This window comes from Venturia canescens, chromosome 5 (assembly GCF_019457755.1).
Source record: "Venturia canescens isolate UGA chromosome 5, ASM1945775v1, whole genome shotgun sequence".
NCBI classification, from domain to species: domain Eukaryota; kingdom Metazoa; phylum Arthropoda; class Insecta; order Hymenoptera; family Ichneumonidae; genus Venturia; species Venturia canescens.
The window spans coordinates 14,829,540-14,844,657 of record NC_057425.1 but is presented as its reverse complement, the minus strand read 5'-3'; the positions used below and the strand labels follow the sequence as shown (position 1 = coordinate 14,844,657).

Sequence of the window (15,118 nt, the reverse complement as noted above, 5' to 3'; positions counted from 1 at the left end):
TTTTATTTCCCCCCCCCCCCCCCTCGCGACGCCCTTTCTAATTGATCACACCTAATTAACAGCGTCGCGATTTCATAAGTTATGGCTATACAGAGGCTCATTCCTTATTTCGAAGACCTTTCCACGGCGTTCGAAAAAAACAACTCGCTGAAAAAGTCGAACGAGAAAAAGTAAGCAACCGACGATGATGCTTAACAGAATTTTGCTCGCAGAATTTTTATCTGACACAGATTTATACGAAAATTAAATGAATTTTCAGAACTCATCAAAATAATTCAGATCCTGAATTATTTTACTACATCTACGTGATTGGTTAAATGTTAAAATCCTTATGCAAATGCCTGTAATAATATTTATATTCGCATATTGAGAAATACATCAACTTTGCCGCGACGAGTAGGTAGTCGCTCGCGAAAAGGCGCACGACCAAAGGTAATTGGATGTATTTCACGCTCCCTCTTGCCTACTCAAAAAGCCTTCGAGTGCAGAGGTGTCTGACGAACGCGACGAGGGTCGCCTAATGCACCCTCGAGCATCGTACCTCGCATGCACTGCTACGAACATGGACCCTCCCTGTACTTTTTTTCATTAAAATGGAGATCTATGTTTTCTTCTGTGAGAGATTACTGTCAAGCGATTGCGAAAAATCTAGCTTCGACTTGATCCGAAAACCAAAATTAACGCGCACTGGCAGATACACTTTTATTCATTGGAAAATGTTTCATCGCAATAAATTGAGCGCCATTGATAACGAGGTCCGTATTACCACGAACGCGCGTCTCTAATCGTCGCGAATTGGTGTGAATCCATTTAAGATGAGATGCGAGACGACCTGCTGGCAAACGCCGTCTTGCTCGTAAAATTTTGTTCGCACAGCGTGGCTGTATCATGCGAGTATAAATATTTATTTATCCTTTTTCATGCCATTTGTTATTATTATTTTCCTTTCTTTTCACATCTCCGCGGGTTTTCGTTCCTCACTTAATTCCCTTTTCTAACGTGGTGTGTCCTCTCACCCGGTTAAAACCACCACGACACCGCACCGTATCACATGCGCGACGCTCCGCTGCTGCTACTTACTGATATTTATTGCACCCAGAAATGTGTACGGCACTCATAAATCTCCGCATTCACACGGGCTTTCTAATTTACATATTCCCCGGCTCACCCTCATCTCCTGAGAACACACACTCGGCATTTTTTTATTCATCTTTTATTCCCTTCTCCTTTATCACTTTTTCTCTCTTGACCATGATCAAGTTTTCACGTATGCTTAGGCTCTTTTAATTCTCTTAATTCTCTTGACTAAAATCGCATCTTCTGATGGCGTCTATTCGTAATAAGAAAGCCGTCTGCGAGGATCTAAGGATCCACCTTCCATTATTCTTGTGAGAGCAAAATTTGTAAATTCACCAAAATTTTTATTGATTAACTAATTACGATAACCAAATGAAATCGATAAAAAAATCGGTAATCTCAAACACTTCATTTGTTGGCCCGAACAAATATTTCGGGCCAAACATTTTCATTTGCACGTAGCAATTGCACCAGCCAGCACAAAAGTTTGTTGAACCTACAAATTTTTTGTCTTACTTTTTGTCGATTGCATTTATAAAAATTTCCATTCATACTTATAATTTGTAAATTTTCATATTTCTTGCTGGTAAAATAGGATCGTTGCACGCAATTTGAATTCGTAAAAAAAGAAAATTATTTCAAAATCTTCCCTGATCGTTCAATATTTACTCGTACTCCAATTCGCCCGCCACCTCGTTCATTTCCTTCAAACAATAAAGCAATAAAAAATTCACTCCATAACGAGCATGCGGCTTATATTTCGGAAAAAATTTTATCGCTAATATTTCCTTCCTAAGAATTATTAATAATCTTTTGAAAACCTGACCCGACAGCAAATGGGGCAAAATTATTGGCAACTTTTCATAATCTTCGACCGAACACAAAAGTACAAATGTTCCTCTCGTTGATCAGGAACCGGGGGGTCATTCGGGACGACGAATATTCAAGTTGTGGATATTGCGCCGGGGATAATCACGAAGACCACCGTGTCGGGTCTGCGGCGTGTTCGCCGGGCAATAACGCTCGGGACACGATCAACGCGGCAATTTATATTTCACACCACAGGCGCCGTGATTAATTGGTGAAAAATCAAAGGAACTCTCTCGGTTTATTCTCTTTTTTTCCAAGGTGATCTCAGTTTTGAGGATAAAACGGTACGCTCACCTATATGAAAATATTTTATTCGATATAGCATCGCCACTATATTTGTAAAATTATCATTGAACTTTTCATACGATAAATTTTCTTCCCATTTGAGCCATGTACCATTAAAAATATTTTTCATTTCATTTTCTGTTATTTTTTTGGTGGACATGAGAAAAAAATTATAATCGTTGGGTGTGATCTGTAATAAATAATTTTTTTTCAGTTTGAAAATTTGAGAGAATTAGTTTCGCAATAAATCCTAGTATTTGAACTTTGATAAACACGTTTTATCCCAATAAAATTTTTACCCAAAATTTTAAAAGAATATCTGAACGCCATCGGAGACTCCACAAATTTTCTAGTAGACCGAAAGGGTGGGGTTCAATATGTCGAATAACTGAATTGTAGAACGGTCGATATTTCGAAATTTTTAAAATTGTGATATCAGTTTGGAGAAAAATAAGTAATTCGAAATTCTTATTCCCGATCGACTATTCAGCAGATTGCGCGTTTAATCAAATATTCCTTCTTTGAATTCGTATTTACCCGAAAATATATATTTCAATAGTTTTCATTTCGATTGCAATTTTAACAGACCATCCGAATGTCAAAAGTTCATATTTTCGAATTCAAAATGGGGAGTAATTGTTTTACAGACAGACCAGAATATGGAGTAGCAAAAAATCGAAAGTGTATTTTTCGAGCTTATAAAACTTAGATATGCAGAATAGCGGCAGCTCGAAAAGGCGAAAGTCAAAATGGCGATGTTTAAAATTCCGGATCACCGGTCTGAGTAAGTGAATGAGTGAGACGCGCGTATTTGGAGCTCCACTGCATTTCTTTATTTTGATCGATCGACTTTCTAACGTTTCGCTATTTTGACTGTTCGACTTTTTGGTGTTTCAGTATTTCAACCTCATTGTCAGTAATATTTGGTCTTTCGTTATTATATTTGCAAAATTGTGAATTTTCACAGTATCGCTGACCGTAGTAATTTATGAATCGAAAGAGTGATAGTCGAATTTTCGTAAAATCGATATTTTAGTCATCATCCTAATGGGCGATTGTTACATTCTATTTTCGATGTAAACGTGCTTCGAACCTTGCAGTTTCTGCTTTATTTATTTTCGCCATTCAAAGCTCTAGTCGAATCTATCCGTCTCCATATTATCATTTAAAGTTTATAAACTCGAGATTTTAGCTGTTCGAAATTTTAGTCATTCCAACACTTGATCCCCACCCTTTTTTTTTATCACTCCAAATTACACGGATATTCATGAGCTTTTGTACCCATGTTTTTGTGGAACATGCATTTATACACGTGAATTGATGGATATTTCGTTTCTTCTCGAATTTTTCCTGTCGAGTGGGCGCCACAAGGCGACGCTGCCCACATAAATTTTTCAGCGACTCCACACACCACTCTATCCGTATATCTATACGTCTCGGATTTAATATATATGTATATATAATGGAGCGCAGAAGCACCGAAACGAGGCGTGAGAAATCATTACGGTGTGTTCTCCCTCTCCCTCTATTTTCTCTCGCGGATGATGGGAAGGTGAGAGAAGAGGCCGTAGAACCGTTAACGACTGCACGACCCTCCAGGAATATTGCAGCGAGATTCACACAGGCGCACGCACACACCGGGGACTCTCGTTTTGCCCAAGCACTTGTAAAAAATGCACTCTTCGTCGTCGTTTTTCCAAATTTTTCAATAATTCCAAAGCTCCCGAGAGTTTGAGGCTTTCTCATGCGCACATGGGAGTGCGCGTAAGCATTAAAATTCCGTTGTAAACTCCGATCAGTGAGTGATCGCGGAAGATACGTTTGAGGGGCGAGGGTTGTGGCCAGGGAAAGAAGGGCGTGCGGAAAGCTCCACGAGTCGCTTTGTCGAATAGAAGGAAAAGTGAGAATAAAAATAAAGGGAGATGAGAAATAGAAAAGGAATTGGGAGTGTGGCGAGAGTGAGCGCCTCGATGAGGGGGATGAAGCGAGAAAGAGAGTGAGAGAGGAGGATGGTCCAGCATCGGGAATGACGCTCGACGCATCTTCCAGAAAAGAAAGAGACACGAAGGGTTGGGGCGAGAGAGGAAGATGCTCGTAAAATGGAAATCAATTACATCTACACTTAACCACTTAAACTGGTTTCGCCACGGTCCTAAAGCGCGCGAGCTCTCGCGTCTCTCGTTCTCTCTTCCACAGGCGTCTCTGCTCGCGCGATCCACCATTCTCTCAATATCTTTGTGTTAACGTGTACGTGTGCGTGAGTGGCTCTGTTAAAAATACGAGTGAGATTCGGAGGCTGCGAGACAACGTGAAAATACTTTTATACTTTCGAACGTGCGTATATATGCGTGTTTAAATGTGAATGCGCTTCGGTGATGGTAGTAGAGAAAAGAGAAAAGCGATGATACGGTATACAGAGGTCGTATAGCAGCCGGTGAGCACCGCTGGAGGCTCTCCAAAGCGGGCCTCTCTGCGGCTCGCCGCAGATCATTCGTATCAACATAATTACAAGCTCGGGAGCCGCCTCTCTGTTTCTCTCACCTCGCTCCACCCATCACAACAGTGCACGAGCTCGTCCTCCGACTCCGCGATATATGCCGTGTCGCTATGTCTATACCTGTATCCGAATGAATATACGTGTAAATTTTCGTACGAGTGTTGATAATCGCGCATGTGAGTGATTTCAGAACCAAAGATTTTCTCCGTCGCTGCAGTAGTTCGGGGGAGGAATATTTTTCCTCTTAAATTCAGTTATGCCCAATATTATTCGTGGATGATGAACCGTGCTTCGATTCAGCGCGCTAAAATCATCGATTGATCGATTTGTAAGAGAGGAGGGAGAGAAACTTTTATAATGACAAAATACTCTGAGTTGCAGTATATTTGTGAATTGCGATTAGCGCAATAGAAAGAGCTTCGTTGATGTTGTTTTTTTCTCCTTTGTTTTTCTCAATGGAATACGCTCTGAAATATATACGCATAAAATAGGTGTATATCACAATCGCATATATAGACGCGAGAAGTAGTGAACGTCGTCCGTGCGTCTCGGCGCGGACGTGCGCTCCCGGTGGTTCGGGGTCCTCGCCGCGCGACAACGCCCCACACACATGCACTTGCTGTACCCGCGAGAGCGGTGTTCGAGTTTTCTACCCTGATCCGGGGTCGAGTGTTAGTCACGCTATAAGAGCGCAGGCTTGAAGAGAACCAAAAGCCAGAGGAAGCGAGAGAGAAAAAGAGCTTTAAAAATGCGGCTGCATCTAAAAATAATTGCGCGCTGACAGGGCGTGAAATGAATTTATTTAATTTCAGATAGGTATAACAGAATTACACGGCAGTTGAAGGTGCGATGAAGCTTGGGTCGCGCAGGGCGAAGGAACGCTCAATATAACCTATACAGATCGAGAAAGAGAGTACGAGAAAGAACGAGAGAGGAGGAGGAGGAGGGAGAAAGCTCTGGAAAGCGAAACAGCGAAACTTAAGATGAGGATATATTACCATTTGAGGTGGGGGGAGAAGGGGTCTGATGCTTGAAAGGGTCGTCGAAAGATCGAGAGGAAGAAAGTGAATTAGAGCGAGAGAGAGAGAGAGGAAGAGAGAAAAAGCTTCTCATTGTCGAAAGCCTCGAGTCTTTGCGGACGTGAAACGAGAGAATATCCTGGTATGGTGAGAGTTGCCCACGGGCAAAACCTCGTTCCGTTATACAGGCCCCGAAAGTTCAGTCTGGAAGAATCGGGGCTTCTCTATCGATCGAAATTCACGAACCGACTGAGCGAGAGAGGAATAAGGACTGGAGAAAGCGAGATGAAGCTAAAGGGTAGCGACATGACGAAGAAGGGAATTTTAGTAGGAACAATGAGGAAGATTGACCAAAGAAATAAATAAACCCGCGAATTCATTCACTTTTGACCTTTTTCTTCTTCAATTTCTCCAGACAACACTTCGTGCACGCATTACCGTGCAAGTTCCACGAAGATGAAGAAATCGCTAGGCTCATGGATTGTTCAAGTGAAAATTTCACCCCAATAACGATACTCAACGATCGATTACTTAAAAACCATTTATTTTCTTGTTTCATATACCCACGAAGTTTTTTTCCGGGTTTGTGATATTTTTTTTCTTTTTTCCTTTCGTATTGGTATATTCTCTACATTTCATTGAGACGCATTCTCGCTACAAGTACATGCTTTTTTCATTTTTGTCTTCTTTTTTTTATTTTATTTTATTTTATTTTTTTTCGTTAAATATATCATGTATTTATAGTATTTACAAACGATCTCGTCAGAAACTTCCGTAAGACACAAACAAAGTATTTTTTTTGCCTCATTTCCGTTTCCTCTTTATCCATATAATACTATCGTGGTATGGTATGCAGATCCGATTTTTTTCGGACCTGAGAATTGAAAAGGGTTACGGTTATGAACGAAAAGTGAAAACCTATTTCCTTCTTTCTTGACGGATGTTTCATGAATTGGTTTATCGAAGTGTTTTTTTTTTTTTTTTTTCTATTCGAAATGCAGTAGCGTGGCAATTTTTAATCGAAAAATGTATGAGGTGAAATAAAATAAAATTCATCATTGATATTAATATTAATATTTTGAATGGGTTTTTTTTCAATTCTTCACTTGAAATTGTTGAATTGTTTTAAAAACTGTGGAAATTCGTAGCTTTTTCGCTCAAACCACTAAGATACGAACGACGATACCCGTACACACACTTTTAAACAATCGATCGGCAAGATATTTACAAAGTTGATTTTCGATCGAAAACGAATAATAAAATAATCACTGCTTAAACTTTCGCTTAAATTAAAACTCTTACTTCCGTTCTGTTCGTTTCAAAACGACGTTTTCTGTACACTATACATCTACTTACACCATAAGTAACGACTACCATAATCGCAGGTGGGATAATTCTCGGTGTCTTTCAGTATATTTTTTTTGTCGCTGTATCGTAACAGTTGTTCCATGCAAACTTGTTGGATAAATTCAATGGAGAACTAAAAATGGTTTGCAACTTTTTGTCCAGTTGGTAGATTTGAAAGAAATAATTGGTCCACCTCGAATTATCCCGTTAAGTAATATCATCACATTAAAATAGTTACGACTATTACAACAAATGCTATATCGTTCCATCGACTCGTCGCAACGATCGCGAGGTTTGAGACGACGATATAGTTCTTTGGCTCTTGAATCATTTTCATATATATTTTTTCTCATATATAATATCGAAACAAAACAACGATGAAACAACTATTTTCTTTTTTGTTATCGTCACAAATTACGGGACCAAAATGTATCGTTTTGTACCAACTCTACGAATATTTTCACTGAAAACCGTCTCAATCGGACACTCGAAGAATGCTTTTTTTCTCGACCCGATACAACTCATTTTAATGAAAATTCTTTCATCCGTTCGTCACCATCCGCAAGTTCAGTGAAAAATTCAAAAATAAAAACATCTTTTACTCAAATCCGAATAATTAACTTGCTTCCACTCAATAAATTTTGTCGGAAATACAAATGAAAATTAATTTCACTATTAAATACCGTTTTGGTCCTGAGATAATGTAAGAAAAAAAAACATTAACTTATAAGAATAGTAATAGAATCATAATATCAATAATAATAATAATAATAAAGTGTCACTGGTAAAAAGTGGATATCTGGATCGAAAAACGCAGGAAATTGTTTGAACACGACTTTTGAGATTGAGAAATTTTGTTTAACCCTCGCGTCTTTATCTGATGCGATCGGTGTCGATATTTCTCGTGAATCGTGATTGAGAGAGGAATTGTTAATTGGGGCTATTGGTACGTTGTCGCAAAGGCGGAGTCGTCGAATTGGGATTATGATAAGGTGCATATCTGACTGGTCCGCTGGATGGTATGGAGGAGGGCGAAGTACGTCTTGAGATAATAGAAACTGGTGGTGGTTGCCATGACCAAGATATACCGTGATAGGGAAACGCGGCTGACGGTTGGGGCGGCGGCGGTGGGGTCCCATAAGGCGATGGTGTTCCACCTCTGCTCCCGTAGAGCAACGCTGCTGCGCTTGTCGGTGACGTTAACCAGGGTGATAAGGGATGCGGAGGATGCTGACCACCGTTGCTCTCGTGTTGGGCGTTCAACGCAGCCGCCGCCGCAGCCGGCGACGTCATTGCTAAATGCTCGTACAGTCTTACCGATGGCACTCCACAGCGCACCAATTGTTGCTCCATCAATTCCATTGGATCTCTGCAAAAGAAAGGAATAAAGTATTGATTAGAATACACCTCAAAAATATACGGAGTTTTAAAGCGAACTGCGGATGTTGATGAAACATGAAAATCGGTGGGAATGTGGAGCAATGTGCTGCGGGGGTGAGAATAAAGATCGACAGGATGGTTCAACTATGATGTAGTTGTTTTGTTTTTTTTGGGAAGCATCGATCGATTGACTTTGCTTTCAAATTTTTGAACGTCGATCCAACGCATCGGAAGTTTTTTTTCCCAATTGCAGGTTATTTTTATGTAATCATCCGATTTTTATATCAAGTTTGACGTGAGTTTGGTTAATTAAATTGATTGTATTAATGAATTCATTTTACGATGATTGCTGTGTCCGGGATCGAACTTTTTGTTTGAGGTTTCATTTTTCAACCGTTGTCCAAGCGATTCTTAAATGCAGGCGCTGCGAAGAGTGAAATTTTGAAGAACGCTTTGTACGTTTCGAATTTTCTGGTACTTCGATGACTCAAAATATTCACCAAACCACTGCTTGTCAAATATATATTTCCTCGGATAAAAACCTTTTCAGTTTTTAAATTTCGTCGTCGGGAGGCCCGCGCGCTTGTGCACGGGTAAGAAACTTCCGGGAGCTGCCGGCAGCTTTCCTCCTCTGTAATGTGGCCAACGAGGCTTTGACTCTTTCTCTCTCTCTCTCTCTCTCTCTCTCTCTCTCTCTCTCTCTCTCTCTCTCTCTCTCTCTCTCTCTCTCTCTCTCTCTCTCTCTCTCTATGTATATATTCAGTGATGTATACGAAGACCGAAGTGGTTGGCGCCGCGTGATGAATGATTTCGTGAGCCAGCCAGCCACGCTTAATTAGCCTCAATCAGGATTCGATTGTTAATCGATTTGACGCTTGATTATAATCGACGGGGAGAACGTTGACTACGGGATACTATATTATTTCCCTTTACAGTTTCATATTGTACATACATAAGAATATATGTAGGGGAGAGCGGGGTAAAACGGGATACCCGAAAAATTTGGTAAGTGTTTTTGACTTTTTTTCTCAACTTTTATATTTGTCCGAAAATGAACAAAAAATGTATATTTTTTTAAATTTCTGTTACTGTCTACGACAGTAATCACAGAAATTGACTTTTCACGGTAATTTTTCATATTCTGTTAAAAAAAAAATTATGGAGCAAAGTGGACTTTCTCTCGAAAAAAATGCTCCACTACTGACGATTCTGAACAGATGTCTCGAATATACGGTGAAATTGAATGAAATTTGAAATTATTTTAAAAAATAGGGCAAAGTGCACTTTTTGAAGAAAAAATTTCGTGTCCACTTTGCCCAATTTTTTTTCATAAAAGCCAGATTTTATTCGATTTCACCGTACATACGAATGAAACAAACATCTCCGTTTCTTAAACCGTAAATTAAGACACACCCTTCGTTCGAAAAAAAGTTTTTTAAAATTTATATTATATTCTTCTACTTTTGGCAAATCTCCTTTGCCCCAAAATTCAAAATTTCAGAAAAATCCACTTTGCCCCAGCTCCCCTATTTTGGTGGGCCGTTATCTGTGATCACACTTGCACATGTGCCCACTCCGTACAATATTAACACTGAATCCATGATCCGGTGAATGAAGAACACAAACTTTTATAAAATAAAAACACACCCAAGGCGCACTGAATGAAAATTGTAGTAAAAAAAAATTTGTAAAATTTTTTAGGGAAATTGCCACGGAAAAGTTTTTTTTTTTTTTTAATTGAAAAAAAATTCAGTACATTTTTTGGTTTCTGGGAGTAAAGAATAGACGAAGCTTTTCAAACTCCTGAAAAGTTCAATATTTCCTTAGGTATCCCGTTTTGCCCCTACATTAAAATATATCGATATTCATGGATGTATGAACGAGCGTTCATATATATGTATGAAGCTCGTCGTATTCTCTCGCGTCTCAAACGATTGGGACACTGTAGACGTTTCCTTTTTTTCCATCACAATTTTTTCTTTCGCTTGACCCCCACTGTATATTAGGATTCTTTATCTCTCCTCATCGTTACCAACGACATCCAATGTGTGTTGTTCGTTAATGAAGCCACGTCATTTCCTACCTTCGTGATTGTGCTCGTTCGCCTCGCATGAAGAAATACGGAAGACGAGAATAATGAAAGAAAGAAAAAAAAAGGGAAAAAGAAACGACGACAAGAAAAAAAAAGAAAATGAAAAATTAATATCAAGTTAGTAGAAAAAACATTATCGCCTCTGGAGATTTGAGCAAAAGAAGCCGTGAGAAATTATGACGTTGATCGTGTGACAAATCTTTTGTTGTTCGCCTCAGCTGTGATTATCTCGTGATCTCTTAATTATAAGTAATTCGACGATAGAGTTATTGAGAAATTCTCGATTTACTCTCGTCCCAAATTTTCTGCTTGTTAAGTTTTACTGATTTATCTTGAAGGAAAATAACTACTCGAGAAATAGAGATTTTGAGGCGTGGAGAGCTTTGATGTAACTTATTCTCGAAGGTCTGGAAAAAATGAGACACTCGCGTGATTTTAGTAATAAAAAATGTAATAAAATTCAATAAAAAGTTGTTTGTTTTTTTTTATGGAAATTGAAGATGAGTAAAAATAAAGTCTCGGAAGAGGAGGAAGAATGAAAGTTCCGAAAAAGAATAATCGTCGACGTTGGTTATCCACGATCTTCGCGGAATGCGATACGTTAGAAATGATTCAATATACGAAAAATCCATAGCAGCCTTCGAGGGTATCCCTCTCAAGCTAACCGGATGCGAAAAGTGTTGCTTTCATAAAACAAAAACAAAAGTGTCTCGGAAGAAATAGAGGAACAAAAACGGCACGTAAACATTGTAGAGGCTCCGAACGAGAGGAAAGGAGACGGATAGATGGAAAAATGGGTGGAAAAAAAATCGGCAAACATTGGAGAAGAGAGAGGTGAACAATAGAGATTCCGCGGCGTGTGTGTCCAAGTATATGTTTCGGTGGTGGATTTGAAGCGCGTGGAGTTAGAGCGTCTCGGTTACTACTGGCAAGCTCTGCTTAGCACGTAACTCGATAGCCGAGCAGCAGGAGCAGCAGCAGCCCTGGACGTCTCTGCTCTCTTCGCCCTTTTTATTTTATATATGCACGCGCTCTTTTCCTTCGGATCTTTGTGTATGTCCATATACACATATATGTGCAATCCTATACCGTTTTCTTATTCCTTCATTTTTAATCTGTATTTTCTCTCTTTTATTTTCCACTCTGTCTTTCTCTCGGTCGAAATGTTGCAAAAGAGAGAACTAAATGACGAGGACGCGGCGTCACCCTTGCGCATGTTTATATATAATATTGTTCACGTATGTGCGTCATATCGCATATACACGCATATACTCGAAAAAAGGGCAAAGGGAGAGAGAAAGGGATTAGGGGGCCTGGGGCTAATCGCCGTCCGCTCTCGGACGTGCCAGACCACACACCGTCGCGCACCGCCGACGTCGTCCTCTTCTCGTCGTGTCGTTTTCTCGTTTCTGGCTCCTGCTGCTGGTGCTGCAACCGCGATATTCTCCTGCCGCTTACCACCCTTCCATCCTCCCTTCGGATCCTCCGTTCTCATAAAATGTATACGTCTTGTTGCGTCAAAATAAAAAGGCTGGTACCGGACCGCCGAACTCTATATTAGGAAAGGCGCTTTCAAATTGCCAATCCTCGATATGATTTTCGATCGCGATTGCGACCAAACCGGGGTTGTGCTTTCATTTACGTTTTCTTATCTCGCTGAAGATTTAATGGCCCGTGAAGGTAGTTTATTGTGATTGAGTTATTAAGTCGATGGCCTTTTCGTGATGGCTCAAATTTCGATACGAAGATTCATCGATTAATATTGGAAATACACGTTTCTCTTCTTGAGATGGTTCAATCAACGTTCGAACAGTCCGATTCAAAATGTCTTGTTTGCAATCATTCGAAAATGAATTCCCTAGAAAATTGAATAATCCCGAATTCTGTATCAAGTCCTACAATCAGATCTCATTCCGCTAATGTTCGTTGCATGTTAATTTAACATGGGGAAGCGCGACGGAAAGTGATAATTTTATCCGTGCGCCGGAAGAGCTCGTCCCAATTCGTCACAAATCGGTCAACGATAAGAGATAATGGATGATATATTAATAATTCAATTAAGGAAGATGTACGGTTTCGTACTTATCGAAATATTTCATCTCCATTGTCTTTCGAAAATTCAATTCCACATGTGCAACGGAAGTCTGCTCCTTCGTTTCGGAATATTCATATATACGTTATATAAAAACGGATCGTTCTTTTTTTAGTTATTTTAATTATATACGAAGAGTTTGAAGGGACGTTGTGACTTTTTTGATACGAGAATGACGATTCGTCGCCACGGCTTCTCTCGACCGGTATAATATTAACGCTCGTGCACACACCTGTAAAGCAAACGGAAATGACGGGGCACCTATACTACAGTCTTTATATGTTGCTGGCTCATCTCTTCTTCTTCCTTTTCTCTTTAAGAAATCTTTGCAAATTTCTCTTCCTCTCTCTTCCCCGCTTTCTTCGCACACTCTCTGCCCCAAGTCGTACACAAAAATGTAAACTTGTATATATGTATAAAGCGGCTTTCGAAAAGTGGCCTTGAATCATCGTTAATGTTTTCATAAAGCTTCCTTACGCTCGGACAATAAAAGTCCTAATTACATGCAATTGAGCGCGGTCTCACTATATCACATTACCCGATATACCTATGTACGTGTAAAGGGAGAGAGAAAAGTTGTTTAAAGATATGTATGCGCGCGCGCGCGCGCGCGTATTAGTGGAAGTCTTCGGATCCCTCAATTTAGCGAGCTATCCGTCTTCTCTATTATTATTCACGCGCCTGCCGGGGCGATGCACGTTATTCTTCGATATTTCATTGCCCGGGATTTCCATGCTTTTCCTCATTCCTTTTCTTGTTACCAGTTGAACCTGAGATTCAACGTCAGTGCCATCGGATGCAATAAATACTATTCATTCCTCGCGATCCTCCGACAACTTTCAGCCCACATTTTATCGATAATGATTCACTCATGCCCGCGCCAAACCTTCTAATTAGAAGATCCTCATCGATGTTTAGCTCCTTTGCTCTTTCTCTCTTTTCTCTGTATCGAGATATCTCGCTCGCTCTTTCCTTTGCACCGGTTATACACTCCTGAGGAATATCTTTTAAGTATTTATCTTTCTCTCTTCTATGGTAATAAAAATTGAGATATTGCGATGAACTTTGCGGGTGGAAACAAAGTACCTGAACACGGGGATTTTTCAAGTTCACTTTCAACGAACGGATTCGATATAGAAAATGGGAGCTGCGATCAGCGCCGATTTTTCCATGGGCCAGAATACACAAGTTACCCGAAATAAGATTGAGAACCAAAAAACTTGCGAAATTTTAGTCATATTAGCTGATCCGCCGGCGCAGCACGATTCAATTTTATTCTCTCCCGATCTCGTTTTTGTTTTTTCAAAATTGGTATAATCGCGACGATACAATGTTGCCATGCTGAACCATGTCAAAAATATAAAGAATTTCAAAATGATAAGAACTTAATCAAATTTGGTAAATGTATTCTTTCAAAATATATAAGACAATATACATTTTTTAGATTTTTCTACCACATAGCTCTCGAATAATTGAACACTAAAGTTCACGCGTATAAGCATAGAGTTTACATATATATACAGTTATACGTCTTGTACATAAGAACTTGGATTTAACGCTCAATTATTCGATACCCATGTAGAAAAAAAATTTGAAAAAAATAGTATTTGTATACTTGATGCCAAAGAATGTTATCACCAAATTTGATAAAATTCTCGTTATTTTGATTTCGTGATCCACCCTCCTTAACGACATCTTACGAGAAGTGAAAATGACATCGATCGTTCGTATCTCGTATATTGAAAGACGTTTGAATAAAAACGATCAAGATTTGAGAGATCGGGAAGCAGAGTATCGCGAGCTCGTCAATCTTTGGTGTACATAGGCGACGCGATGGCGATATCTATAGCAAAAGTGGCTCTTCTATGGTCTGTGGGATGCTCTCATCTCGTTTCTCACGCGATCGCCCTTACGGCTTTTGCTCGATCTCTCCTACTCATCGTCTTGGTCGAGTTCGTCGTCGTCTCTTCGTCGTATAGTCGTCACGAAAGGCGGCACCGACAGTTTAACGCGAGAGGGAATCGAAGCCGCCTTGTCGGCTCCTTAAGCGAAAGCCTTTAGCGGCTTTGAATGCTCTCTCATTCGCGGCCTCAACTCATTCTCTCTTTCCTCTCTCTCTCTCTCTCATTCTCTATTCTCTTATCTCCGTTTTCCTCTCTCCCCATCCTTCTTCCCCTCTTTTTCCTCTTTTCTCTCTTTTCTTCACTTGCGTCCTTCGTTTTTTCCAACCCCTCCCCCTCGCTCTACCTTCCGTTCTTATACTCTTAGCCCTGCAGCAACTCGCCTTCAATTTTCGCCGAACTCGACGACACGTTCCACGCGAGAGATAAAAACGAGGCTTCAATAATGAAGCAAAAGAACGAGAGCTCGTCTCTCTCGTGGCCATGTGCGAGACGCAAAAATGAGCCTCGGGCTAATGTCCATCACTCGTTCGACAGTGTGAATGTCTGATCAGCCAG

At 40.0% G+C, this 15,118-nt stretch overlaps 1 protein-coding gene across 1 annotated transcript in view; it reads right to left on the bottom strand.

Moving 5' to 3' along the window:
* Window positions 1-6,275: 6,275 nt before the first annotated feature.
* The window catches only part of LOC122411097 (T-box transcription factor TBX20-like), a 44,520-nt gene continuing 35,677 nt past the window's right edge, over window positions 6,276-15,118 (bottom strand). Inside the window, exon 6 of the mRNA XM_043419638.1 lies at window positions 6,276-8,464. Coding sequence (XP_043275573.1) covers window positions 8,026-8,464 — 439 coding nt within the window. The 3' untranslated portion in view covers window positions 6,276-8,025. The remainder of the gene's footprint in view (window positions 8,465-15,118) is intronic.